The sequence below is a fragment of the Equus caballus genome, chromosome 12 (genome assembly GCF_041296265.1).
Source record: "Equus caballus isolate H_3958 breed thoroughbred chromosome 12, TB-T2T, whole genome shotgun sequence".
Lineage (NCBI taxonomy): Eukaryota > Metazoa > Chordata > Mammalia > Perissodactyla > Equidae > Equus > Equus caballus.
This window is the reverse complement of record NC_091695.1, coordinates 43,700,876-43,725,626: the sequence shown is the minus strand read 5'-3', so window position 1 is coordinate 43,725,626 and position 24,751 is coordinate 43,700,876. Positions and strand designations below refer to the sequence as shown.

Genomic DNA, 24,751 nt, shown 5'->3' with positions numbered 1-24,751 from the left:
GCTTTCACCTTGCCAAAATCATATCTGGAAAGTACTTCAATTACTTATATATTAGTTTCGGTATGCATACCTTTTCAGAAAGGAGCGAAATCCTAAAATTTGATTACCCATAAATAAATAAAACGTTAAACCCAATAATTCACACAAAGCTCATTCTTCACATTGCCCTCACTTGGTCATTTCAGGCATTTCTCAGGTAAAAATAGGCCCACATCTTCAGGAGAAGTATAGCCTAATGGTTAGATTCAGACTACTGTATACAAAGCCCACTCTATGGTTCATCTCTAAGCTTAGTCTGGCAGTCTGGAAGGAACAGTACCTACCTCTTAGAGCTGGAGTGAGGGCTGGGGGTCACAGGAAATCATGCACTTTTAGCACGTACCTGGCACTCTATAACTTTGCTATCATTTAGGCATAATTCTTTCCTCTCTTAACAGATAGCAATTCACCTTGGTTAATGACCTTAGACCTTAGACCACTCAGATGCTACTAAAGCAGGGAGAAACCCAGCTGTGCCAGGCCTAGAAATGTCCATCCCCGCCCCCACTCCCTCTTAAGACAGTGAGTAGGCCGGAATTCTCCCGGTTGATAAATGAGAGGAGCTGAGAAGGAGCCGAGAGCCGCAGCGATGACTGTTCCGAGAATCTGATCCGCCAGAAGGCGAATCTCCACCACATGTACCATGGAGATGCTTTGGGAAAGAGAGCCGGCCTACCTGCCTGAAGGAGGACGCGAGAGAGAAGGGATGCGTGAAGGAAATGCTTAAAGGGAGATGGACTGGAGGTGCCCAAAGAGGAAAATTTGAAAAGGAAAACAGAGGCTGGATACTGGAAACCTTCTGGGCGGTGAGTGCCATTAAAGGAAGGATTGCGCTTTCTGGGGACACAGATTTTGGAGGAGAAGCGGAGTAGGGACAAAGGTGGGGTACTCAAACTGCGGAGATCCAGCCCGGCAAGCTGTGGGGGCAAGCTGTGGGAGGTACCCAGACGGCCCAGGGGTGACCCAGGGCCGGCGAGGACCGGAAGGCGGGTTTGGGGGACACCCACAGGGAAGGTGGGGGACGGTCGGGAGCCGGCAGCGAAGCCGCCTCCGCGTTCGCCCCGGGGAAGGTCAGCGACCCCGGGCCCGGGAGCCGCGCGGAGAACCGAGAGGGGCCGCGGTTGCCATGGCGCCGGGCAGGGAGGGGGTGACTCGGGCCCCGCCCCGAGCCCCGCGGGGCCGCGGGCTCCAGATGGTCCCGGGCCTCCCGCGGGAGCCGCCGGCCTGCGGCAGGGGGAGGCTATTGTCCTCCATCCGCGGCGCCGCAGTCCCGCCGCTCGCGCCCGCGCGCCGCCACGCGCCCCGCCGCCGCCGGCCCCGCGCGCCCCCCGCGCAGCTCGCGCCCCGTGACAGCGCCCGCCCGCCGCCCGCTGTGCGCCCCGCCGCCTCCGGGCCACCCGCCGCCGCCCGCAACCGCCCCTCGCGGAGGGCTGCGGGCGCAGCGACCACCGGTGCGCCCCCGCTCGCCGCGCTCCCGCCTGCGGGGCCGGCGCTCCGCACCGAGGTAGGTGCCGGCGCCGGGAACGCTTTGTCCGGGCCGGCGGGGCGGCGTGCTTTGTGCAGCGCGTGCGGGCGGCTGGGTCGGGGTCGGGGTCGGGGTCGGGGTCGGGGCCAGCCAGGGGAGCCGGGGAGGGAGGATGCGGCGCCTGGCCCTCGCTCCCGCCCGGTCCTGGGGACAGGATGGAGAGAGTCATGTGCCAGCCACCCAGGTACCAGTGTGCGGGCGGTGGGGGGTCGAGTCTTGGGAAACGTGGGCCTTTCCAGAGCCGAGAGAAGAGTCTGGAAGAGTTGAGGCTGACAAACGCGAGAAGGGATCGGGTCGGCTGGGCTCGGAGCGTGTCTGACAGCGCCGGCTGTCCGCGTAGCTGAGGCTCCTCGGCGGACCGGCCGGCGCCGGTCCAGCTGCTGCGGACACGCTCGGCGGTCTCTGGCCGGGTCTGCGAGCGCCCGGCTCCCTCTCGGGAGCTGGCTGGGGGCTTCTTCTGGAGCCGGGTGGGCTTCTCCTCGCCTCTTCGGTAGCTAGCTCCACGCTCTCCTTTATGCAAATTCACAGTGTGGTGTGAGAGGGGGATACGATTGGTTGTGGTGACCAGAACACTGGCAGAGGGAGAATAAAGCCCCTTCGGGTGGTGAGGAAGCCTCGCTGTAAGGCGTTTCTGTGGCTGGGACATGCAGAGGGCTTGGAGACCTCCTGGCACAGGAACTATCTGGCAAGGCCTCCTCCTGCATTATTCCAACTCCAGCACCACAGTTGGCATTTACCGTCCACTCTGGCTTGGAAAGACTTTACTCTGTTAACCCCATGGCATTGCATGCTTCTACGAGATGCACTCTTGCCCCTGTCCTAACCTGCTACATGTCGTCTCCGTGGGCTGTTTCTCAGCTGCCCTCCTCCCCTCCTGCAGCAGCCACAGTTCCAGCGCTCCAGAGCTGGTCAGTTCAGGCATGGGCAGGGTATCCACAAACCAGTTTTCCTTGAAGGTGAAGGGGGCAGAGTGAGTTCCAAATATGTGTCTTCGCTTGAGATGCCGGGCAACCTCTTGGCGTATTCAGAGGAGCAAAGGATTAGGGAGGACAAAGCTAATATGGATCTTAGATTTGTCCCTTAGAGAAAGTGATGTAACTCGTCAGTTAGACACCTGGGGGAGGTGGGTAGCAAGGGAGTGAAAATTAGTCTGAATTATTCTGCCCTGAGTGGAGGATTCTAAAGGAGAAGATCAATCAAAAGTTGAATCCCACTCTTCAGCCCAGTCCCTCAGTTCTTTGGAGGAGAGTTCCTGTGCTTTATCGGGGACAGCCTTGAGGAGAATGGGTCTGGGTTTCGTTTCTCCTCTTGGATGTCTTATTCCCCTGAGTGCATCTTTCTTTTCTCTTCCTAGGAGCCCTGAGTTTATTGGTGATCTCTTTTTCCTTTATCTCTCCGCTGGTCCACTCATACTTTGAGTCAAATAAGATTTTTACTTTGCCAAAGTCCTCATTTTTTTTCTAATCTATTATTCAACCTGCTGTCATTTGTTCAGCTCTGCCTCCCCATAGTGTCTCTAGCCATAACGTCCTCCTTCCACACATCTGTGATTCGCCTGTGCCGGCGCATCAGCTCTGTTTGTCTCGTTAGATCGAGAGCCCGCTCCATCTTCAGTTTCCTCTCTCATCCCCTGAGGCTTCTGGCTCTTTGTGGGTCTTGGGGTTTCTGAGGGGAAGTTGTATTTGAGTTCCGTCTGGGATAGAGCCCGAGCAGACCCAGCAGCTAACTTCGGGGCACACTCACCCTGGAAACTTTGTGTCTTCTCACTCCTTGTCGCTCCTCTAATCAATTCTAACTGTTCCTCATCTTTGTACAATGGTGGCCTTCAAAGTGTGGTCCCCGGACCCGTAGCTTTAGTATGATCTGGGAACAGCTTAGAAATGCAAATTCCCTGGCCCCACCCCAGAGCTACTGAACAGAGACTCTGGGGGACAGGGCCCAGTGAGCTGTGTTTTAACAGCCTTCCAGGTAACTGCGGTTCAGGCAAGTTTGAGACTCTCTGGTCCTGACCTGTACAGCTCAACCCAGACAGTCCTCCCGCTGAGGAGCAGAGGGTCTTCTCCGATCCCATTTTCATTCTTTCCTTGAGTTTTTCTCTAGTCCTAAGAAAGACGTTAATTTGATGGCCAAAAAATGAATTCTGGTCCATTCATTCAATATGTCTTTATTGAATATCTATTGTACTGGGCTTGAAAAACCCAAACAGGAGTAAGACACAGCCCTTGTCCTTAATGGGTTAAAAGTGGAACAGGCGGAGAGACACATAAACAAGTAACTATAATACAATGTGATAAGTGCGCTAATAGCTGCCTGCTGAAGTGCTGTGGGAGCACAGAGGAGGGGATGATCAACTCTCTCCGAGGGAGGTAGAGAATTAATCAGGAACAGGATGTGGCGAGAGGAGGAATTAGGGTACATGACAGGCTCTAGCCCAGGGGATAGGATTTCTAGCTTTACACGCTGGCTAAATCGGTGGGAAGGGGAAGCGAGGCAGCTGCCCCTGAGGGTCGGCACGCGGCTGAACAGAGTCTGCATCCCGCGGCGCTTGGGCGTAAAATCTAGCAGGACCCCAGGCTTGCAGCTGGCAGGATTGGCTTTATTCTAGCAGGACCAATGTAAGCTCCTTGGGCCTGGCCTCGAGGTCAGTGGCTAAGAATAAGGTGCTGGTGAAACGGTAATCTGGATTAGCTGCTGGCCCGCCCTATTGCCAGAGTTCAGGAATCCACAGAGAATAAGATTGATGATTCTCCAGCACAGAGAGAGACAGGGGGTCCTGGGGCTGGGGGGTGGGGGGGCAGGCCAATTAAGGAAATGTGAGCATGGAGACCCGGGTCATAGTGAGGAGAAACCAGAGCAGATCTATGTAAAGAAACTCAAGTGGGAAACTCCAGGAATCTGGAGACGGCGCAGGGAATGTGGAGAACACAGCATATTGTCCAGAAGCTCATGGGGCTGCAGAACCCAAATGTTTGAAAACCAAAGCTCAGAGGCCCTCAGAACCCCAGAGAGCACAGTTCATGTGCGAGTCCGTGGGAATAAACTCCTTGGAGTCCCAACCTGGTGGTCCTGTGGGGCTCTGTGATCTCAAGACACCAGTGCTATTTTCGTTCCTTGTCTGTATGATGTCAGGCATCCCTGGAAACTCAGGGCACAAAGTATGTATAATTTGGTCAGTGGAGCATTTAAGTGGCTGAATTTTCATTTGGGAGAAGGGGAGGTTCCAGCTTCATACGTTCTCCCCCAAATTATAGGATCCAAGGAGAGGCACTAGCAGCCAGACCTCGCTGGGAGGTCTAGATCCTGTGCCTGGGCCCCACTAGGTCCCGTGGGACAACCAAGTTGGATCACCAAAAAGATGCCAAAGCGGCACACGTTCAGGTTTTATGCAGCTTATGGGGGCCCCAGGGACACACAGTAGTTTGGAGACACAGTCAGAAAATCTGTTTCTTTAAGTTTCTGCTCTTTGTGGAGTACAAAGTTATAAAGCAGGGTTCGAAAACCTCAGATGCCTTCGGGGCCAGGCAGGTAACAGAAATATGTGACGTGGCTGGGGAGGAGACAAAAGGGAATGGTGGGGCTTGTAGAGAAATGGAAGGCACAGGCCCACCTAAAGGAATCCAAAAGCAGTTATTTTTAAACAGCTTATTGGCCACGCTCCTGGGGGCCAGGCTCCATAGGTTTGTGACTCCTGATAAAAGGAAAGTGGTCATGGAAACAAGGTCAGGGGGCGTTGTATCTAGAAGTTCTAGTGGGGAGGTCTGTGCAGGGAGAGTGTGAGTGCTGGAAATGTCCATCCCAGAGCTTGGTGTGAGCATGGCTGCTGGTAAGGGAGCCTTAATCTGAAGGGTGGACAGAAATGGAGTAGAACTGGTCCTGGGGCTTGGGCTGCTTCCCTGTCCAGCGGTGACTCTGGTTCAGGTCACGCCTTGCCCAAAGTGCCCTTTGCTCAGGGTGATTCAACTCTGCCCTAGAATTTATTTTTATGTAAATATTTACAGAGCAAATTCAAAGAATCTTTTGGGGACTAGGGGAAATGATGGATTGTAAATGAGACAGGAGTCCTAGGCCCAGTGGAAATTAAGTCCTCTTTCCTATTCTAGGGGATGGAGAGCCTAAATCTAGGAACCTCAGATCTTAGCTCCCTCGCACCTCATCAGTGCAGGGAAATCCTTGTGTCTGTTTTCTCTTTGGGAGAAAGAGGAGGGCAGACAATCCTGGCCTTCTCGTGGGTCAGGTTCAGCTTCATGGAACAAGTTAATGACAGAAGCCAAGTTCTGCCTTTGTGTGCCCATGAGAACACACCTCCCTACCCACCTACATCTCACTACCCATCCCTTTTTCCTTCCCCCAAAACCACACGGGAGGCTCTCTGTACCTCCTTTCCAGAGCCAGAGACTGCAAAGGTCATAGCCCCATCCTAGGAAGTAGTGCTAAGAAGTAAATCTCTTTTATTTGAGGGGTACTAGGAAAATGAGAAATGGAGAATTCGGGGTTCCGATAAAGTTAAAGACCCAGCCCCCTCCATTCCCTTGAATGGCTGCTGAATGCTGAGTTACACGAGACCTTTGGACAGTAGAGGTATTTTAAAAATCCCCAGCGGCTAATCTGAAGCTCATTTGTTAGTTTTGAGAAGGACAGAGTTTGTTTGCATAACATAGAGTTGTAAGTAATGCTGTGAGCATGCGTGGTCCTAACCCCTAGCCTGGGCCCTAGAAGGGAGCCATGAGTGCGGATCTTTCCTGGGGAGTGTGAAGAGCTCCAGAAAGTTTGAGGAACGTGTAAATGTTCTGATTAAGAGCTCGAGAGAAAGAACCTGGCTTCAAAACCCAGCTTTGCTCCTTCCAACTGTGTGATCTTAAACGGTGACTTAACTTTCACAGTACAGCTTCCTCATCTATGAGATGGGGATGATGATGGACCCTGCCCCACAGCGGGTTGGGATGAGGTGATGCATTTAAATGGCGAGGACCCATATCACAGCCAACTTTGTGTGTGTGTATGAGGAAGATTGGCCCTGAGCTAATATCTGTTGCCAATCTTCCTCTTTTTGCTTGAGGAAGATTGTCGCTGAGCTAACATTTGTGCCTGTCTTCCTCTATTTTGTATGTGGGACACCGCCACAGCATGCCTTGGTGAGCGGTGTGTTGGTCCGCACCTGGGATCCGAACCCATGAACCCTGGGCCGCCGAAGTGGAGCGCGAACTTAACCACTACGCCACCGGGCGGGCCCTCACAGCCGACATTTATCGAGCACCTATTAAGTATTCCCTGTAGCAAACAAAAGGAAACAAAGGGAAGAGAAGCGTTGTGTGTCCTCCTTTGAACTCCAGGCACTTCACTCACATTCACTCAGCAGAGCATCGCAGTCTTCCTGATGTATCATAGATGTATCTTTGCTCCAGAGCAGGATCTGGGTCTTCTCATCTCAAATTGCCTACAGGGTAAGGGAGGCCGTCTTGTATGGAGGAGGGGCTCAGAACAGTTTGTGGAACTGGGGAATAAAAGAATTCCAGTTTATACTCAGTCTTGCCCAGGGGGTCCCACGCCTGCCTCCTGCGTCACCCTGGTTTACCCACTGCTATCCTGAACCATGCTGATGGGCATCGCCACTTCCAGCCCCCCTGCTCTGCCTGCTGTCCCTCTCTGGCCTGAGGCCCTGGAGCCCTTTCTGTCTACTGCATCGCTCTGAGACACTGCTGCCTTCCTGCCTCACTCCATGTGCATCTGTTGTATTTCTGTCCCCCTCCTTCCCCACCATGGCTTTCCCTCTCCCACGGGGAGCTGATTTCCATTGACCAAAAAACCCAACCGTAACCTTTGGCCATCAGGAGAGCCGAGATCTAGGCAGGAGGATAGAAGGACATGGTGAGTGGTGGGCTCAGTGGCCCTGAGATGCCCCTCACCAGCCACATTCCCCCTTGCAGGAGCGGGAGGCCATTCTCCACCATGAGCAGCACCCTGTCACCCACAGACTTCGACAGCTTGGAGATCCAGGGCCAGTACAGCGATATCAACAACCGCTGGGACCTGCCCGACTCGGACTGGGACAATGACAGCAGCTCGGCCCGCCTCTTTGAGAGGTCTCGCATTAAGGCCCTGGCAGGTGAGGTCAGGGGAGAGCCGAGGGTATGCTGAGGGGGCTGAGGGGAGAAGCTTGTCGTGAAGAGTCCTTTAACTTCATGGGAAGACCACATTTCTTTCTAAGCTGCTGCTCTAGAGTGGGAAATCCAGATTCCCCTATCAAGCCCCGGCTCCCCAGCTCCAGCCTTAAGAGCAAACTTTGTGCAATCCAGAACATTTCCCCAGCTTCCCTTCCGCTAAGCAGAGAGAAGCCTTGCTGACCCCGGACTCAGCTGGGTTCCCTCTGCACTTACTGACTTCCAGGTTTCTGTTCCTGAGTCGCATTCTGTAGCACTTTGGCACTTGTCCTCTTGCTATTCTGTTTCCGCCTGCCTGTCCCTAACCTTTCATCCCCTTGTTCTTCCTGGATTCCCACTGTCATCTCTCACACCTGTTCTCCCTCCAGGGCCATTATCCTCTCCTCTCCCTCCCCACCTGTTCCTTCCACCTGCCACCTGTCCCATTATTTCATCTACCTGTTCCCTGAAGCAGGTTCCCTCCGCAGCCGCCCATTCTCCTGGGTTTGCTCTCTGCCTGCCTCGGCCCCTGCCCTCCCCTACGGCCTGGGCTCTCCCCTTCTGCTCCTCTGAGCACAAACAAACCCGTCTGACCGGGCCTCCCTGCGTTCCGGGAGGAGTTGTCATGGCAACAAGAGTGGGGCTGCCACCTGACACCACCAGCGGATGGCGTGGGGCTGAGTCACCCACACACCCCAAGGCCACCCACCCCGTCTGGCTTCCCTCCTCCATCCCACCCTTGTCTTTCTCACTGACCTGCCGGCCTCCCAGACCAGCGCAGTGGGAGAGGTCACAATTACGCCCTCCTGAGAGGCGGTGCTCCCAGGGTGGGTGGGGTGGCCTCCTGGAAGAAGGGAGACTCTGAGGAGGGTGGTTCCCAAACCTAGCCACACTTTTTACAGGATCACTCAGGGACATTTTTACAAATACAGGCTCCCAACCCCTTCCTGGACACACTGAATTAGAATCTTTGGACATATGGTCCAGAAATCAGCATTTTTAAGCTTTCCTGGTAATTCTTTTCAGCCAGCCCAGCACCAGTCCGAGGACCACCTCATGGTGCCCATAGCTCTGGGGGTCCCTTATCATTTTCCCCTGGGCTTCTCTGTCCTTCTGGCTGGGCCTTCAGGCTGGCTTGTGAAATACTCGCATCAGCATTTCTATAGATGAGAGAAAATGGAAGACATGGGTTATAGAGAATGGCACCTCTTTGGGGAAAAGAGCCCCTGGTACCCTGGTTTTGGTGCGTGTAGCCTCCAGAACTGTTGTGATGGCCGTGTGTACATACACGTGATCCCCAGGACCGTTGTGATGTCTGTATACACGACACGTGCCACCTCGTGCTGTCATTAGATGTTTATCTCTACCACTACACTGGGCTCTCCTGAAGGGGCCTCGCTGTACGGGTTTTGCCTTGCACAGCGCCTCACATCAGTAGGTGCCAAATAAATGCTGAATGAATAAAGATGGTGGATGGCAAGAGTAGGCTGTAAGTGACGAGAGCTGAAGCCCAGAGAGAGGTAGGAGGGAATCTGGCAGATGTGCCCAGCAGTGGGTATACTGGGGGCCTGGGGTGGCCTGGCTGAGGAGGGCCTGGTGGGCCCAGTGGCAGGGAAGGGGCCAGACTGGAGGTGATGATGACAAGCAGGTGGGGAGGATGGCACCACCTATTTCACAGGTGAGGGACCGTAAGCAAACACCTAGCACGACGCTTGGCATGTGCTGAGCTGGCTTTTCCTCTCCAAGGATTTTTCTTTCTCTGCTCTCCAAGCTGGAGATTAAAACCCATGTCCTGAAGCGGGACCTCCCAGAGTCACCCAGAGAGGGGCCATCCTTGTCATACTTGCAAACCTTCGGGAAGTAGAACTGCCTTTGGGGAGACCTCTCTCTGGTCTTCTGAACTCTTAGGCAGTTTGGGGCCTGATGGGCAGGTCTCTAAGGCACTTGCAGTTCCCTCCTCTGCCCCACAGGGCCTGGCCCTGCCCCAGCAGGCTGAGCTCCGCCCCCCACCCCTCCCCCGCCACTGTCCGACCTGTTTGTCTGGAGCTGCCTCTGTCTCCTCTCACCACAGCCAGGTGTGCCCTGCTGACTTGTCCCGGAGCTTGGGAGCTCAGACATCCTGTAACTCCTTTCTCCCACTCCTTGAAACTTCCACCAGCCTTGAACCACCCCCCGCCCAGGACCCCAGCCTCTTGGGATCCCAGGCTCCAGGGGGAGGAGAACCTTGCTGCCCGGCCCCAGCGCGGGCAGAGCATGGACTCTGGGACCTGGGCCGTTGAGAGGCAGCAGACACCATGAGTGTGAACGGAGTGAGCAGGGTGCACGGGCACGGCCTGAACGGGGCTGGTGAGTTTTACTATGAGGCTGTGGAAGGGTCTCAGAACCCCGGGGGCCTCCTGCTCTCACCAGCTGCCTTCATCGACCCCGCTCAGTATGCCAGCGTGCTGGAAGGACGCTTCAAACAGCTTCAAGGTGAGCTCAGCGGGCAGAAGGAAGCGCTGTGCCCAGGGAGGGGGCCTGGGGGCGTGGGAGAGGAGCCAGAGCCAAGGACACACGGAGTGGAGCATTTTCTATGACTCAGACGTTTGTGTTGGGAGACAATGGGCAAGGGGAATAATTACAAGTGGCCAGAAAATATATGGATGCTGACAGAATTGGGAAAAGCTTGGACCCACTGGAAGGGACCGTGAGAGAGCGTGAGTGGGTGTGACCACAGGCCCGCTGGGAGCGGCAGAACGTGTGTGTTGCAGCGAATGCTATGAGCATGGAGGCAGCGGGCGAGGCTGTGCAAAGCAGCATGTGTGTCAGCTAATGAGGCCTTTTGCGCAGTCTCACTGAGGCAGCTCGCTGTCGGTGCGTTCAGAGATGGAGCTCCTGCTTGCATAGTTGGAGCAGGAGAGAGGGGAGCGAGCCAGGAGGCTGAGGCACCCGGGGCTTGTTTGTGTTGCCCTGGGTTTCTGAGTGGGTGTCTAACTGTGTGTGAGGAGACAGTGTGTGTGGAAACGGAGTGTGTCAAGGGGAGTTGGTGCAACAGGCTCAGGTGTATCTCTGAGCAGGCGTGTGTTCATCCGGCACCAATATTGCAGTGTATTTCTGAGAGTCACTGTGTTTTGTGTGTGTGTGTGTCTGTGGAAGTTGTGGATGCTGTGTGAAGCTACACTTTGTCTCTGGTGCTTGGCTTTGTGCAGTTCCCCCCAGCTGCCCCTATGTCCACCCCTCCCCTTTTATTGTACCTGTGTGCCAAAATGGCCTCACCCTAGTGTGCCTGGCATTGGGGCAGGCCTCCTGGATCCAGTAATCGCTATGATCTGGGCAATCCCAGCTCGGGCTGTAGACCCTGAAGGGAGGCCCAAAGGCACCCTTGGTTCGCGGGATGTCCTGTGCAGTTGTTAGGACCCTGAGCTTGGCCCAGGTATAGGGGTTGGAGGCAGCAGAGACAGGAATAGACATGGGTGTGTCGCCAGGTTTTATGGGTGAGGTGCCCAGGAATGTGAGATTAAGGGATGAGTCTTTTCGGTTTCGGAGATGCTGGTGCTGAGAAGGAAACAAAAAGTGACTCTTCAGGCCCCGGCCACTTGGGTGGGGTCCTCGCCCTGGGCTCCTCTGCGGGGGAACAGCTTCCAATGGCCTGAGCCTCCTCCCTCCCTTTCTCATTTATAACATTTTTAATTTTAATTTTTTGTGGGACCTGCCAGCATCCCCTCAGCGGTAGCTCCCCCTGTGAACCAGGCAGCAGGGCATTTCCCCACTTTTTTTGAGATTGGTGCCTAATTCTGCCTGGCCTTCCCCGCCCCCCGTGTTTCTTGGGCTTATTGTTTTCCCTGTTCCCAACTTTCAAGGTCTCGTTTCTTTTCTTAGCGTTGGAATGTTGGTGTCCTGGGAATGGATCCCCTTGCAGCCCATTGAATGAACCCACCCCACAAGTAGAGGAACCCATCTTTTCTTTAAAAAATGATCCCAGGAGAGCCAGCTGCCCGAGGAGGCCTGCGGCCTCTGTCACGTCACATCCTCCTAATGACCCCTTGGAAGAGCCACTGCTGTAATTTCAGTCCACACCCTCCCCTTTGTCCACCACTCAAAGAGAACAGCCATGCCTCCTGCTTGACCTGAGCACCTCTGGCTCTTTGCTTTGGGTTAGTTCACGCCTGGACAATCATAACTCATCAAGGAGCCACTTCCTGCCAGGCGTCTTACACACGTTGTCTCATTTAATCACCACAGTGACCTGCTGAAGTAGAAAGTAATGTGCCCGTTTGACAGATGAGGAAAGTGAGGCCCTGACGGGTGAAGTAATAGCGTTTCACCCCTGTTACGTGACAGGGCCCTGATCCCAGATCGCAGCCCTTCCCTGCATGTCCCGCGCTTCTAATTTCTTTCATCCTTCTTCTCAAACCTGTTTTCTAGCTCTCATTTTTGTTTTTTACCTTGCTTATGAGCTCATTCCAATTTCTTTATTTCCCAGCTTTTTAAGTTATGGGGTTTCCTCTTGGCCGTTTTCCTTCCCCTCCTCCTCCCCGGACCTGACTTCCGGCCTCTCAGGCACCCCCTCATCCCCCCAACCCCACCAAGTGGTGGTTAGAAGCAGGGGCACTGCTCATGAAGGACAGAAATGACCCCATGTTGCTGCCACAGATGAGCGAGAAGCTGTGCAGAAGAAGACTTTCACCAAGTGGGTGAACTCGCACCTGGCCCGGGTGACGTGCCGGGTGGGGGACCTGTACAGCGACCTCCGGGATGGACGGAACCTCCTGAGGCTCCTCGAGGTGCTCTCAGGAGAGACACTGGTGAGCTGTGGTCCTGAGGGAGGAGGGAGCCTGAGAAACAGCGGTGAAGGGGACAAGCCATAGGAGTCGCCCTTAGAGAGAAGAGCGACACCACAGAGCGGAAAGCAGTGGCTGCCCTCTGCTCAGAGGATGGTTTCATTTTGAGAAGTTTTGCCATGTGGATTAAATAGGAGCACTGCCTCATGGAGACAGGAACAGTGGCCCCATTGAAAACATTTCTTTTCCCACCCACTCTGAGTGCCATTAATTCCCTTGGGAATCTTAATCTGCTCCAAGCCTCATCTATAACCGCAGCTTTGGCTCCATGAACTCTGGCACAGCCCTGGGGCTGTCCCTGTGCTCCCGAGGGAGCTCATGGGGAAGGTGTGCGAAGCAGGGCCCCGGGAAGGCTAGGAGGGAAGGAGGAGGCCCACGGTCCCATGCCTTTGTGTCCCCTGTCCCCCCACAGCCAAAGCCCACCAAAGGCCGCATGCGGATCCACTGCCTGGAGAACGTGGACAAGGCCCTGCAGTTCCTGAAGGAGCAGAAAGTGCACTTGGAAAATATGGGCTCCCATGACATCGTGGACGGAAACCACCGGCTGACCCTTGGGCTGGTCTGGACCATCATCCTTCGGTTCCAGGTACCCCGGCAAAGCGTTACTCGGAGTGTGCGCTGCACACCGGTGCTGCGCCTCAAACAGCCACTGCTGGTCCAAGGCAAGATCGATACCAGAATGGAGGGTCTAGAACCTTGTGTAGCAATTTGTGGTTGCTGCGGATCAATTAAGCGGGGTGGAGACCAGTGTGGATGTTGTCAAACTTCTCTGGCAAACTCCCTGTGGCCTGATCTGTGTGCTGGTCCTGCGCTGTGGGACCACATGTTGGTCCACAACTGTCACAAACTGGTCCTTCACCACTGGGAGTTTGAGAACTGCATTCACAGTCTGGTCGGCCCACTCTTCTTCAAATTCTCCTACCTTCCTCAAGAGAACAGCCACCCTACTTCTTATGCACAGAGCATAGCCAGTCCACTGTCCTCATTCCATCACAGCTCTCCTGATTGCCCCGCTTCCTCCCCACGTGTAACCTCCTCTGCTCCTTCCAGCCCTGAGCAGAGCTCCATCAGCTTCATGTCTGAAACCTAGCTCTCGGGGAATGTTCCCTCATCCTCCTGCACTTCCCCACCTGGAGGAATCAGCATCCTTTGCTTCAAAGCGCTCCCACTCTTCTGGCTTCCTACCCCATTCTACTGCCTCAGATCCCTTTGACCTGATTTTTGGGGTCACTGGCCCTGTATGAAAGGTCCCCAGGCTCTGCCCCTGCACCCCGATTACAGGAGTCTAAAGAGCGGTTTCCTGCCGTGTATCTCAGAACTGTCCAGGGAGTGAGGGCCTTCCTTCATTCTTAGATCCAAGACATCAGTGTGGAAACCGAAGACAACAAGGAGAAGAAGTCAGCCAAGGATGCCCTGCTGCTGTGGTGCCAGATGAAGACTGCAGGGTGAGGCTGCCCAGGGAGCGTGGCCTTGGAGGGTGGATGCACCGAGGCCATGCGGTAAAGGAAGGACGGGCTCCACAAGCTGGGGATCCGTCCTTGAGTCGCGGACTGGGACTTGACCCAACTCTCTGTTTTTCCTGGTCCCTGTCTATAGGTATCCCAACGTCAACGTGCACAACTTCACCACCAGCTGGAGAGATGGGCTGGCCTTCAACGCCATTGTACATAAACACCGGTGAGAAGACGAGAAGATGGGGTTAGCTAGCCTGGCGGGACTGCTGGAGGGGTTAAGGAGCCAGGGGCAAGCACACGTGTAAACAAAGCAGTGAGACAAGCTACACAGCACTTATGAAGGATGAACGTTCGGAGAAGAGCCAGGATGTGGGGGCGCCGTCCTGCACACAGGGCTTGCAATAGGAAGCGAGGGGACAGGAGCAGTGGGTGTGGGCTTGAGCGGCCTAGTTCTCGACAAAATAGAGTTGGTGACTTAGGGATAAAGATAGGGGTGGCTTTACTTTTCCTCTTTGGGATCTCACATGCTTTTGATACCTTCTAACTTCCCTCCCCACCCAGGCCAGACCTTCTGGATTTTGAGTCACTGAGGAAGTGTAATGCTCACTACAATCTGCAGAACGCTTTCAATCTGGCTGAGAAGGAGCTGGGACTTACGAAGCTGCTGGATCCTGAAGGTGGGGCAGAGCTATGTGAAAAAGAGGCAGTGGGATAGAGACAGAAGGTAGATGAGTGGGTGCCAGGGGCGAGGGCGGGGAGAAGGGGGAGTAACTGCCAACGGGTGCAGGTTTCATTTGGGGGTGATGAAAATGTTCTGGAATGAGATAGTGGTGATGGCCGCACAACCTTGTGACTATGCTAAAAACCACGGAATAGTATACTTCAAAAGGTGAATTTTATGGGATGAAAATAATATCGCAATTAAAAAAAAAGCTGTAGGAAGAAAGGCAGCCCTGTGGCAGAAAGAGTCCTGGGATGTCGTTCTATCCCAGCCCTACCACAGGGCAGCTCTGTGACTTAGAGCCAGTTGCTTGGCCTCCCTGTGGCTCAGTTTCCTTATCTCAAAAATGAGAAGGTGAGTCTATGTGGTCTTTAAGGGTCTTTCTGATTCTAAAATTCTAAGGTTCTAAGTTAAACTACGTGACCTTGAGGTCTCCCTGTGCACTGGCCTTTTGGTCAGCTGACCCTGCCCGTGGGCTCCTGTAGTTCTGATCTTAATGCTGATGAGACTGGTACTGGCCTCTGGGTTCTTATTTTGTGCCTGGCACTACACTTGGCAGGCTTTGATTTCTTTAATCCTCACAATTAAAGGGGGTTGGGGGCGAGTAAAGGTTAAGTGACTTTCCCAAGGTCGTACAGCTGGTGGAGCCGAGATTCAAATTCAGGCAGCCTGGCTCCAGAGCCTATTTCCTCAGCCACCTCCCTGGGAGAAGAGCCAGAAGAGGGGAGGAGAGAGGGCCAAGTGACTGCTCTGTGAGAAACACTCTTTACTAAGCTCACTGGGCAGATCTGGGTCTTGGTTATTTTCTTCCTGTTTTCCATCCCACCCGTAGCCCCGTCTCCTCTGCCCTCTTAGTCCAGAATGGCCAACAGCCAGCTATTGATGGAAGTAGGCCAAGTACAAGGGTCCTTGAAGAGTATTTGAGAAGCACAGCTTTGATAAGGAACATTTAAGTACAGCTAAGTGTCCTTTAACTTTCTGAGATGATTTCAGTGGTTCCTGGCTGCCTGTGGGTTTTCAGAGGTGGTCAAGAGGGCTTCTTTAGCTACGATACCATTTGGCCTAATTAAGAGAACCCCCGGGGGGCCAGCCCGGTGGTGCAGCAGTTAAGTTCGCACTTTCCACTTCTCAGTAGCCTGGGGTTCGCCAGTTCAGATCCCGGGTGCGGACATGGCACCGCTTGGCAAGCCATGCTGTGGTAGCCGTCTCACATATAAAGTAGAGGAAGACGGGCACGGATCTTAGCTCAGGGCCAGTCTTCCTCAGCAAAAAGAGGAGGATTGGCAGCAGATGTTAGCTCAGGACTAATCTTCCTCAAAAAAAAAGAGAACCCCAGGGATTTCAAGTCATAGTCAGCCTCAGTCCTTGTGGTGGAAGCTGATTTCACTTGAAGGACCCTCATATCCTTGGGCCCACAGCTGAGGTCTGGGACTGAGGTCAGAAATAGTCATGACCGTGCCCCGAGATAGCCCTGAGAACTGACCTCTGTTCCCGCTGCCAGGGCTCACAGGGTCCATTTCTCGAACATCCCCAGTTCAGGAGGCTCCCTTTGTACCTTCCGTCTTGCTGTCCCTCCCTCGGCTGACTTCTTAGACGTATTTCCAGCCCATAAGTCCACAATCTGTCCCCAAATGGGAGTGCTGTTTCTTTTCTTGCCTTTCTTCCCCCAAACAGCTAATTTTATTCTCCGCTGGGGACACTGGGTAAAAGCCTTCTCGTGTTCCTGGATTTTGTACTCTGCTTGTTTCTAGGAGTTAAAGATATAAATGTTAGTTTTTTCGTGCCCTTTTTGTCCAAATAGTTTGTCATTTTGCTCTGAAGGGAGCTGGAAAGATGTCAGCCTTGGGGCGCTGCCATGGCCCTAGGATTGGGGTTAGCGATTCAAGTTGCCGGTGAACTTCTGGGAGGCAGGTTTCCAGTCTCTGCCTGACCTGAGTGGTCCTTTTTCTCAGATGTGAATGTGGATCAGCCAGATGAGAAATCCATCATTACCTATGTGGCTACTTACTACCACTACTTCTCCAAGATGAAGGCCCTGGCTGTGGAAGGCAAAAGAATTGGCAAGGTACTCCCCACCATGGGCTGGGAGGCATAAGGCCAGAGGGGTCTTACTCCCCTAAAACAGAGGCAGAATGGAGCTTCAGGACTGGGCCAGGGACCACGTGGCCAGGACGCCCATGTCGCTGTCTGCAGGTGCTGGACCACGCCATGGAGGCTGAGCGCCTTGTGGAGAAATACGAGTCCCTGGCCTCAGAGCTGCTGCAGTGGATCGAGCAAACGATTGTGACCCTCAATGACCGGCAGCTGGCCAACTCCCTGAGCGGGGTCCAGAACCAGCTGCAGTCATTCAACTCCTACCGCACCGTGGAGAAGCCGCCCAAGTAGGTGCCCCAGGCCATAGCATGCCTGTGCTCACCCAAGAGGAAGCCTAAATTAGGGCGGCCTTTTGGGAGGGAAATTTGGCAGTGCCTAAATGCGGTGGAGGCTCGTTTCCCCCAGCTCAAAGTGCCAGAAGCAGTTCCAAAATACATTTTAAAAATGAGTATCCATTTTAAGAAAAAATCATGCTGTGGAAATGATTGCTGTGGTGTGTGGAATCAGTGCAGCCTACTCAGACAAGATTCCTGGTTGGGGTGTCGCAGCAACCCCATCCCAGCTTAGGGACAGGAGGGAGTGGGCCCGACAGGCGGGTTATAACTGTCCACACAGGAGTGTGGCTGGTGATGTGCACGTTGCAAAGGTTCTTAGCATTTGTCTATTACAGCAATTAACTGTTTTCAAGTGTGGAGTTGCTGTTAAGCAATTCTATATGCTAAAACTTCTGTGTTTTTCTGTTTTTGAGCTCTTTGGGAGTTAATATGTTCCAGCTCCAAAACTAATATTAATCCAGAAAACCTCTGTCCCTGTACATTCCAGGAATGATGTGAGGTGTGCCCTTTGACCCAGAAAGTCCTCTTCTGGGCTTTGAATGGAGAGGTGGCTTCAAAGATGTTCACAAGCCAGACCTTTGCAAAAGAAAAATAAGTCATGGGACAGCCACTGCAAATAATGTCGAAGAAATACATTTATTGACCTGAAAAGATATTCTTGAAAAATCAGTGAAGAAGCAGTTTGCAAAACAGTGATTGTGGGCAGCAGAGAGCAAAGGGCTCAGTGACGAGGCTCAGGGTGGCTGAGTTCAAATCCTGGCTCCGCCACCTCACAGCTGTGAGCCTTGGGCAACTTATTTGGCCTCTGTGCGCCTCAGTGTTCTCATCTGGAAAGTGGGGGTAATAAGAAACCATAGATAGCGAGTTCATACATGTAAAGCCCTGAGGACAGGCCTGGCTCACAGTGAGTGAGTGCTCTAAAACGGAAGCTGTGGTTATGAGGCAATCTCATTTGGGTAAAACGAAAATGAAGGACATATGCACCTGCCAAAGGGTGACAGTGGTCATTTCTATGTGGTTTTAGTTGTTTTAAAATTCTGTTATTTTGGTTTGCCAGTATTTTCCGGCTTTCACCCAAAGAGCATGTATTGCTTTTATGAGAAGGAGAGCAACACAGAACCCTTCATTTTGAAACCTAAAGAGTCCCTGAGCCCCTAGTGGCCTCTGCCTCTGACTTCCCCCCTCCGCCCGCGGCCTCCTGTCTCAGGTTCACAGAGAAAGGGAACTTGGAAGTGCTGCTCTTCACCATCCAGAGCAAGCTACGGGCCAACAACCAGAAGGTCTACACGCCCCGTGAGGGCCGGCTCATCTCCGACATCAACAAGGTCCGCGGCCTCCCCTCCCGTCCCACAGACGTCCCACCCTCAGCACCGGCCCCCACTGCCCCAACTTGAACACTCGTCCGGCTGCCCGCACCCCTCCCTGGTGCAGACGTGACTCATGCATCCTCTCATGCTGCCTGCACATCCCCCTTCCTCCTCCATCTGTCTCTCCATGCGAGCCACATAATAAAATTGTACCCTAAGTCCCATATCTTATTCATGTCCCCAACTCTCTCTCCCTACTTTTATTGTCTTCACAGACAACATTATAAGATTAAGAAAAGTAATGGGGTTCACCCGCAGTCCCACCACCACAGACAAATCCAGTGGTTTCCATTGCTCCCTTTTCCCCTCGTCCTTTTCCATAAGCAGACGTAGGGGTCATATGGCTCCATAGCTCTCACACCGCCCATTTCTCGAACAGACCCACTAGGCCGAGCTTCCTGTGACTCGCCATGTGCCCCCAGCTCCGAGGACCCCTCCCTACCCTCCCTTCCTGAGCCCTGGCCCTTTAGCGCCCATCCTGTCCCCACCTCGCAGGCCTGGGAGCGGCTCGAGAAGGCCGAGCATGAGCGGGAGCTGGCCCTGCGCACCGAGCTGATCCGCCAAGAGAAGCTGGAGCAGCTAGCCGCCCGCTTTGACCGCAAGGCTGCCATGCGGGAGACCTGGCTTAGCGAGAACCAGCGCCTCGTGTCCCAGGTAGGACACGGGGTCCCTTGGCCTGTCCAGGCTGGTCAGGAGAAATGGGAGAGAGAGAGCGGTGGATAGGAGCCGTGCGATGTGGGCGCTAATGAAACAAGAAATCCATCACCCAGATAAGAAGACCAAGGAACTCAGGAAGAACCAGAGGCCAGAGGCTTGAGCAAAGAAAGAGTTAGTGAGACAGGATGGGATGGGGTAGAGAGGAGACTCAGAGCCACCTCGTAGAGTTGGCATCTTGCAGCAGAAGCGGCCTGGAGGGCAGAAGGGGAGAGCAGAGGTGGTGTCCCCGAGCTCCCAAATCTCCCCTCCCTGCCCCCCGCCCCAGGACAACTTCGGGCTGGAGCTGGCTGCGGTGGAGGCGGCGGTGCGGAAGCACGAAGCCATCGAGACAGACATCGTGGCCTACAGTGGCCGGGTGCAGGCAGTGGACGCCGTGGCCGCCGAGCTGGCTGCCGAGCGCTACCACGACATCAAGCGCATTGCCGCACGGCAGCACAACGTGGCGCGGCTCTGGGACTTCTTGCGGCAGATGGTGGCCGCCCGGCGGGAGCGGCTCCTCCTCAACCTGGAGCTGCAGAAGGTGTTTCAGGACCTGCTCTACCTCATGGACTGGATGGAAGAGATGAAGGTACCAGTGGGACATGTATGGTGGGCTTGAGATGATCAGGAATTGCGGGGGTTTGACGAGGGGCGCCTTCGCTCGTTTGCTCAGCCGATCTTTGTGGTGTATTTGCGGTGCAGAGCCCTGTCCTCAGATGAACACACAGGGCCCTGTCCTCATGGAGCTCACGTTCTAGCGGGAGGAGATGGCTAATAAAACCCGTGGACCGATCAATAAGCAAGATAGCAAGTGGGCATAAAACCTAGGAGGAAGCTGGAAGAGGGTGTGTGCTGGAGGGTTCCCGGAAGGCCTCTCTGAGAAAATGCCATTTAAGCTGAAAGCAGAATAGCACTAGGAGCCACCACAGGGAAATCTGAGGAGAGAAGGTCCAGGCAGAAGGAGCAGCTAGGCAAAGGCCTCAGGCCTGTTCAAGCGTGGCGTGGTCGGCCTGAGAAGGGAGGCCAGCGGGACCGTAAGAACAAGGAGTGGGCCATGGAATGAGATCAGGGAGGGGGCAGCCAGCTCACTCAGGGCCTTACAGGCCTGGCCAAGGAGTTTGGATTTTATTCCAAGTAACACGCCGCATTGAAAGCGACGAGAAGGTTTTGCAAAGGGGAGAGACGTGATTCTGCCTTCTGTTCCTTAAAAGATCCCTTTGATACTGTGGGAGAAAGGACTGTGGGCAGCCAGAGTGGGAGCCGGGAGACCAGCTAGAGGCTGTTGTGGGGATCTAGGCAAGAGGTGGGGATAAGGATGGGTCTGGAGTGATGCTGAAGATTGTTGGAGTGCTGGGAACTGAGCCATGACGATAGGAGGGTGGCGATAATTCTGGAGCTGAGAAAATGAGTCAGAGCGGAGATTCCAGGAGCAAGATTTAGCAAGAAAGTCATTCTTCAGGAGGGGAGTTGAACACTATGAGGCTGGGGTGCAGGACAGAACTGGGGGTTGCTATGCGGGTGAGTGACAGACAGAAGCAGGTGAGCTCAGCACCAAAGAGGTCGGGCGGTGCCGTCGATGCAGGAAAATGGAGCGCAGTTAGCATGTGAGTGTGGTGGCGGCTCTCAGACGGGCATCAGTATGCCGCGTGTGCCTGGCAGGGCCGGCTGCAGTCGCAGGACCTGGGCAAGCATCTGGCTGGCGTGGAGGACCTGCTGCAGCTGCACGAGCTGGTGGAAGCAGACATTGCTGTGCAGGCTGAGAGAGTGCGGGCTGTCAGTGCCTCCGCGCTGCGCTTCTGCGACCCAGGAAAAGGTGAAAAGTCGGGGGAGGAACTGGAAAAGGAGGGGCTAGGAAGGAGAACGTTAACAGCTGCAGCAGCAAGAGCGGGGAAACCTGGGGACAGGAAGGATGATGGGCGGATGGTGGGTGACAGAGCTAGGGAGGGAGGCCTAAGAGAGTGGGTGGGGGGATTCGGAACCGGGGTGCATGTGGTGCAGCAGGAAGGCTGAGGTACAGCTCTTAACCCTCTGGTGTGACTTTTCAGAGTACAAACCATGCGACCCCCAGCTGGTGTCGGAGCGGGTGGCTGCCCTGGAGCGGAGCTACGAGGCGCTGTGCGAGTTGGCGGCAGCGCGGCGGGCCCGTCTGGAGGAGTCCCGGCGCCTCTGGCGGTTCCTCTGGGAGGCGGGCGAGGCCGAGGCCTGGGTGCGGGAGCAGCAGCACCTGCTGACCTCGGCCGAAACTGGCCGCGACCTGACCGGTGTCCTCCGCCTGCTCAACAAGCACACAGCCCTGCGAGGTGAGATGAGCGGCCGGCTGGGGCCCTTGAAGCTCACCCTGGAGCAGGGCCAGCAGTTAGTCGCCGAGGGCCACCCCGGGGCAGGCCAGGCCGCCGCCCGCACCGCCGAGCTCCAAGCCCAGTGGGAGCGGCTAGAGGCCCTGGCGGAGGAGCGCGCCCAGCGGCTGGCCCAGGCCGCCAGCCTCTACCAGTTCCAGGCGGACGCAAACGACATGGAGGCCTGGCTGGTGGACGCGCTGCGCCTGGTGTCCAGCCCTGAGCTGGGGCACGACGAGTTCTCCACGCAGGCCCTGGCCCGGCAGCATCGGGCCCTGGAGGAGGAGATCCGAGGCCACCGGCCAACCCTGGATGCCCTGAGGGACCAGGCCACGGCGCTGCCTCCCGCCCTGAGCCGCGCGCCCGAGGTGCAGGGCAGGGTGCCCACCCTGGAGCGGCACTACGAGGAGCTGCAGGCCCGGGCGGGCGAGCGAGCGCGGGCCCTGGAGGCGGCCCTGGCGCTCTACACCATGCTCAGCGAGGCCGGGGCCTGCGGGCTGTGGGTGGAGGAGAAGGAGCAGTGGCTCAACGGGCTGGCCCTGCCTGAGCGCCTAGAGGACCTGGAGGTCGTGCAGCAAAGGTAGGCCCCATGCAGGCTCCCCCCGGGAGTGGCCTTGTGAGTAGGGGCCAGTGTGCAGTGGCGGGGGTGGGGGGTCCCACCATAAACTGCCTGCTCTTGCTAATCCCTTTGAGTCTTAGCAGTTTTTGTTTTAAGGAAAAATGTTAAACTAAGAAGTAGAAAGCATTATCCAACAAACTCCTACGTACTTGTCACTCAGATTCACTAATTGTCAAGACTTTGCTCTATTTGATTAATTTTTCTTTTTAAAAGCAAATCCCCAATATCATCATTTCATTGCTACATTCTCCAGGATGCGTCCTTTAAGAAATATGAGGAAGTATTCTTAAAGAGTAAATTATTTTTTAATTGTGCATGCAGACCTAAAATAGTTAAGGCTTTGAAGTTATAAACCTTTTAGTCAGAGACACTGATTAGCCTCTCGCGAAGTAGATTTATTTACAGAATAATAAATATTAAAATCATTTAGAAAGGGTATTTTTCTTATAGAACCACAATACCATTATCACAGAACCAAAAATTAGCAATTCCTTCATATCGTCTGCTACTCAATCTATACTCAAATTTCCTGGTGGTTTTCAAAATGTAATTAAAGATTTTTGTAGTTTTCAAGGCATCCCATGACAGGGGTCGGCAAACTACAACCTTAGGCCAATGCAGCCGGCTGCCTGTTTTTGTAAACAAGGCTTTATTGGAACGGAGCCCACGCTCATTCATTTCCACATCGTCCCGCCTGCTTTTGCACCACGACAGCGGAGCAGAGTACTTGAGACAGAGACCGTATGGCCAGCAAGGTCTAAGTCTTTACTGATGGCCCTGACACAAAACGTGTGCAGACTCTGCTCCATGAGAATGTCAATGTCCCTGGGAGAAGTTGTGCTTCTCATCTTTATCACTTAAATATTTCTGGTTATCCATTCACTTTTCGACACATATTGGTAGGAAGGGACCCAGCTGGGCCGCTGAGGGGTGAGTCCCAGGGGGAAGACGGAGGTTCTGATGAAGGTGGGGCCCTGAGCCAGAGATTAGTTTGATTTTTACAGCTGTTCCTGACCTTTAACTTTCACCATCTTTTTGAGTAACTCCAGAGATCCTCGTTTTTGTTCTTGTTTTGGGGGAATTAGGAGCTCCCTCTGACCCACAGATACTATGAACCTTGTGGGTCGGAGGTGCAGAGGCTCCTAAAAATGAGCCTCGTGCTGAGTGGAGAGGAGTCTGTGGGAGGCTAAGGGAGGTGGGCCGGTGCATCGCTGCCGCCTGCCCTTCATGCCCAGCTTCTTGCACCCTCAGGTTCGAGACCCTGGAGCCCGAAATGAACGCCCTCGCAGCGCGAATTACTGCCGTGAATGACATTGCGGAGCAGTTGCTGAAGGCCAACCCCCCAGGCAAGGACAGCATCGTCAACACCCAGAAGCAGCTCAACCACAGGTAGGGTTGGGGAAGGCAGAACTAGGGACTGAGAGAGCAGGCAGCAGGCACGATGGAAACTGGAAGAGAGCTCTGTAGGGCATGGGATAGAGGCTAATGAGGAGGGAGAGTAGTCTGGAAGATGTTGGTGGAGCGGATGATGAAAGAGTTGGAGGTGGGGTAAAGGCAGTTTGAAGAGGCTGGTGCCCTGAGCAATTAAGCAGGAGTCAGCGGAGGATGAGTGGGAGCAGCCTCTTTCAAACAGCAGAAGCAGGTGGGTAGAATGTACCAAAGGAGAGAGAAGCAGGGACAAAGCTTCCAGATATCCCTGGACGGGGTGGGGAGGCTGAGCAACTCCAAACGCCAGACCCTCGCTCCACTCCCAGGTGGCAGCAGTTTCGGTCTCTGGCGGATGGCAAGAAGGCAGCTCTGACATCAGCCCTGAGCATCCAGAACTACCACTTAGAGTGCACGGAGACCCAGGCCTGGATGAGAGAAAAGACCAAGGTCATCGAGTCCACCCAAGGCCTGGGCAATGACCTGGCCGGAGTGCTGGCGCTGCAGCGGAAGCTGGCCGGCACCGAGCGGGACCTGGAGGCCATCGCCGCCCGGGTGGGTGAACTGACACGAGAGGCAAATGCCCTGGCTGCTGGCCACCCGGCCCAAGCCTCTGCCATCAACGCCCGGCTTGCGGAGGTGCAAGCTGGCTGGGACGACCTAAGGGCCACCATGCGGCGTCGAGAGGAGTCGCTGGGTGAGGCGCGGCGGCTGCAGGACTTCCTGCGCAGCTTGGATGACTTCCAGGCGTGGCTGGGTCGCACACAGACCTCTGTGGCCTCTGAAGAGGGGCCGGCCACCCTGCCTGAGGCAGAGGCCCTCCTGGCCCAACATGCAGCCCTGCGCGGAGAGGTGGAGCGAGCCCAGAGCGAGTACAGCCGGCTGCGGGCCTTGGGTGAGGAGGTGACCCGGGACCAGGCCGATCCCCAGTGCCTCTTCCTACGGCAGCGACTGGAAGCCCTGGGAACCGGCTGGGAGGAGCTGGGCCGCATGTGGGAGAGCCGGCAAGGCCGTCTGGCCCAGGCCCATGGCTTCCAGGGGTTCCTGCGGGATGCTCGCCAGGCCGAGGGCGTGCTCAGCAGCCAGGTGAGAGCCCGGGGGACAGGGCCCAACCAGGAAGAAGCAGGAACTAGGGAGCAGGGAATGCGAAGGACAGTGGTGGGTGGGGAGGAAAATGGCAGTG

General features: G+C 55.0%; 1 protein-coding gene and 1 long non-coding RNA gene across 5 annotated transcripts in view; one reads left to right on the top strand and one right to left on the bottom strand.

Moving 5' to 3' along the window:
- Positions 1-346: 346 nt before the first annotated feature.
- SPTBN2 (spectrin beta, non-erythrocytic 2) overlaps positions 347-24,751 on the top strand; it is a 37,722-nt gene continuing 13,317 nt past the window's right edge. Inside the window, exons 1-16 of one of the 4 annotated variants that reach the window (XM_023654512.2) lie at positions 347-845; positions 7,489-7,667; positions 12,334-12,485; positions 12,934-13,107; positions 13,875-13,966; positions 14,118-14,198; positions 14,537-14,652; positions 16,649-16,761; positions 16,890-17,077; positions 18,333-18,450; positions 18,988-19,146; positions 19,475-19,777; positions 20,848-21,001; positions 21,234-22,104; positions 23,395-23,532; positions 23,898-24,654. In XM_023654512.2, coding sequence (XP_023510280.1) covers positions 7,511-7,667; positions 12,334-12,485; positions 12,934-13,107; positions 13,875-13,966; positions 14,118-14,198; positions 14,537-14,652; positions 16,649-16,761; positions 16,890-17,077; positions 18,333-18,450; positions 18,988-19,146; positions 19,475-19,777; positions 20,848-21,001; positions 21,234-22,104; positions 23,395-23,532; positions 23,898-24,654 — 3,573 coding nt within the window. In that variant the 5' untranslated portion in view covers positions 347-845; positions 7,489-7,510. Of the gene's footprint in view, positions 846-1,358; positions 1,544-6,874; positions 7,006-7,488; positions 7,668-9,707; positions 10,174-12,333; positions 12,486-12,933; positions 13,108-13,874; positions 13,967-14,117; positions 14,199-14,536; positions 14,653-16,648; positions 16,762-16,889; positions 17,078-18,332; positions 18,451-18,987; positions 19,147-19,474; positions 19,778-20,847; positions 21,002-21,233; positions 22,105-23,394; positions 23,533-23,897; positions 24,655-24,751 lie in introns of those variants that run through there. The other 3 variants (XM_023654513.2, XM_023654509.2, XM_023654510.2) reach the window with 3 other exon arrangements.
- Positions 6,790-8,447, bottom strand: LOC111775980 (uncharacterized). Its single transcript, XR_002811972.2, has 2 exons — positions 8,161-8,447; positions 6,790-7,055 (listed from the first exon to the last, which is right to left on the bottom strand). It is a non-coding gene; the product is annotated as an uncharacterized lncRNA (long non-coding RNA).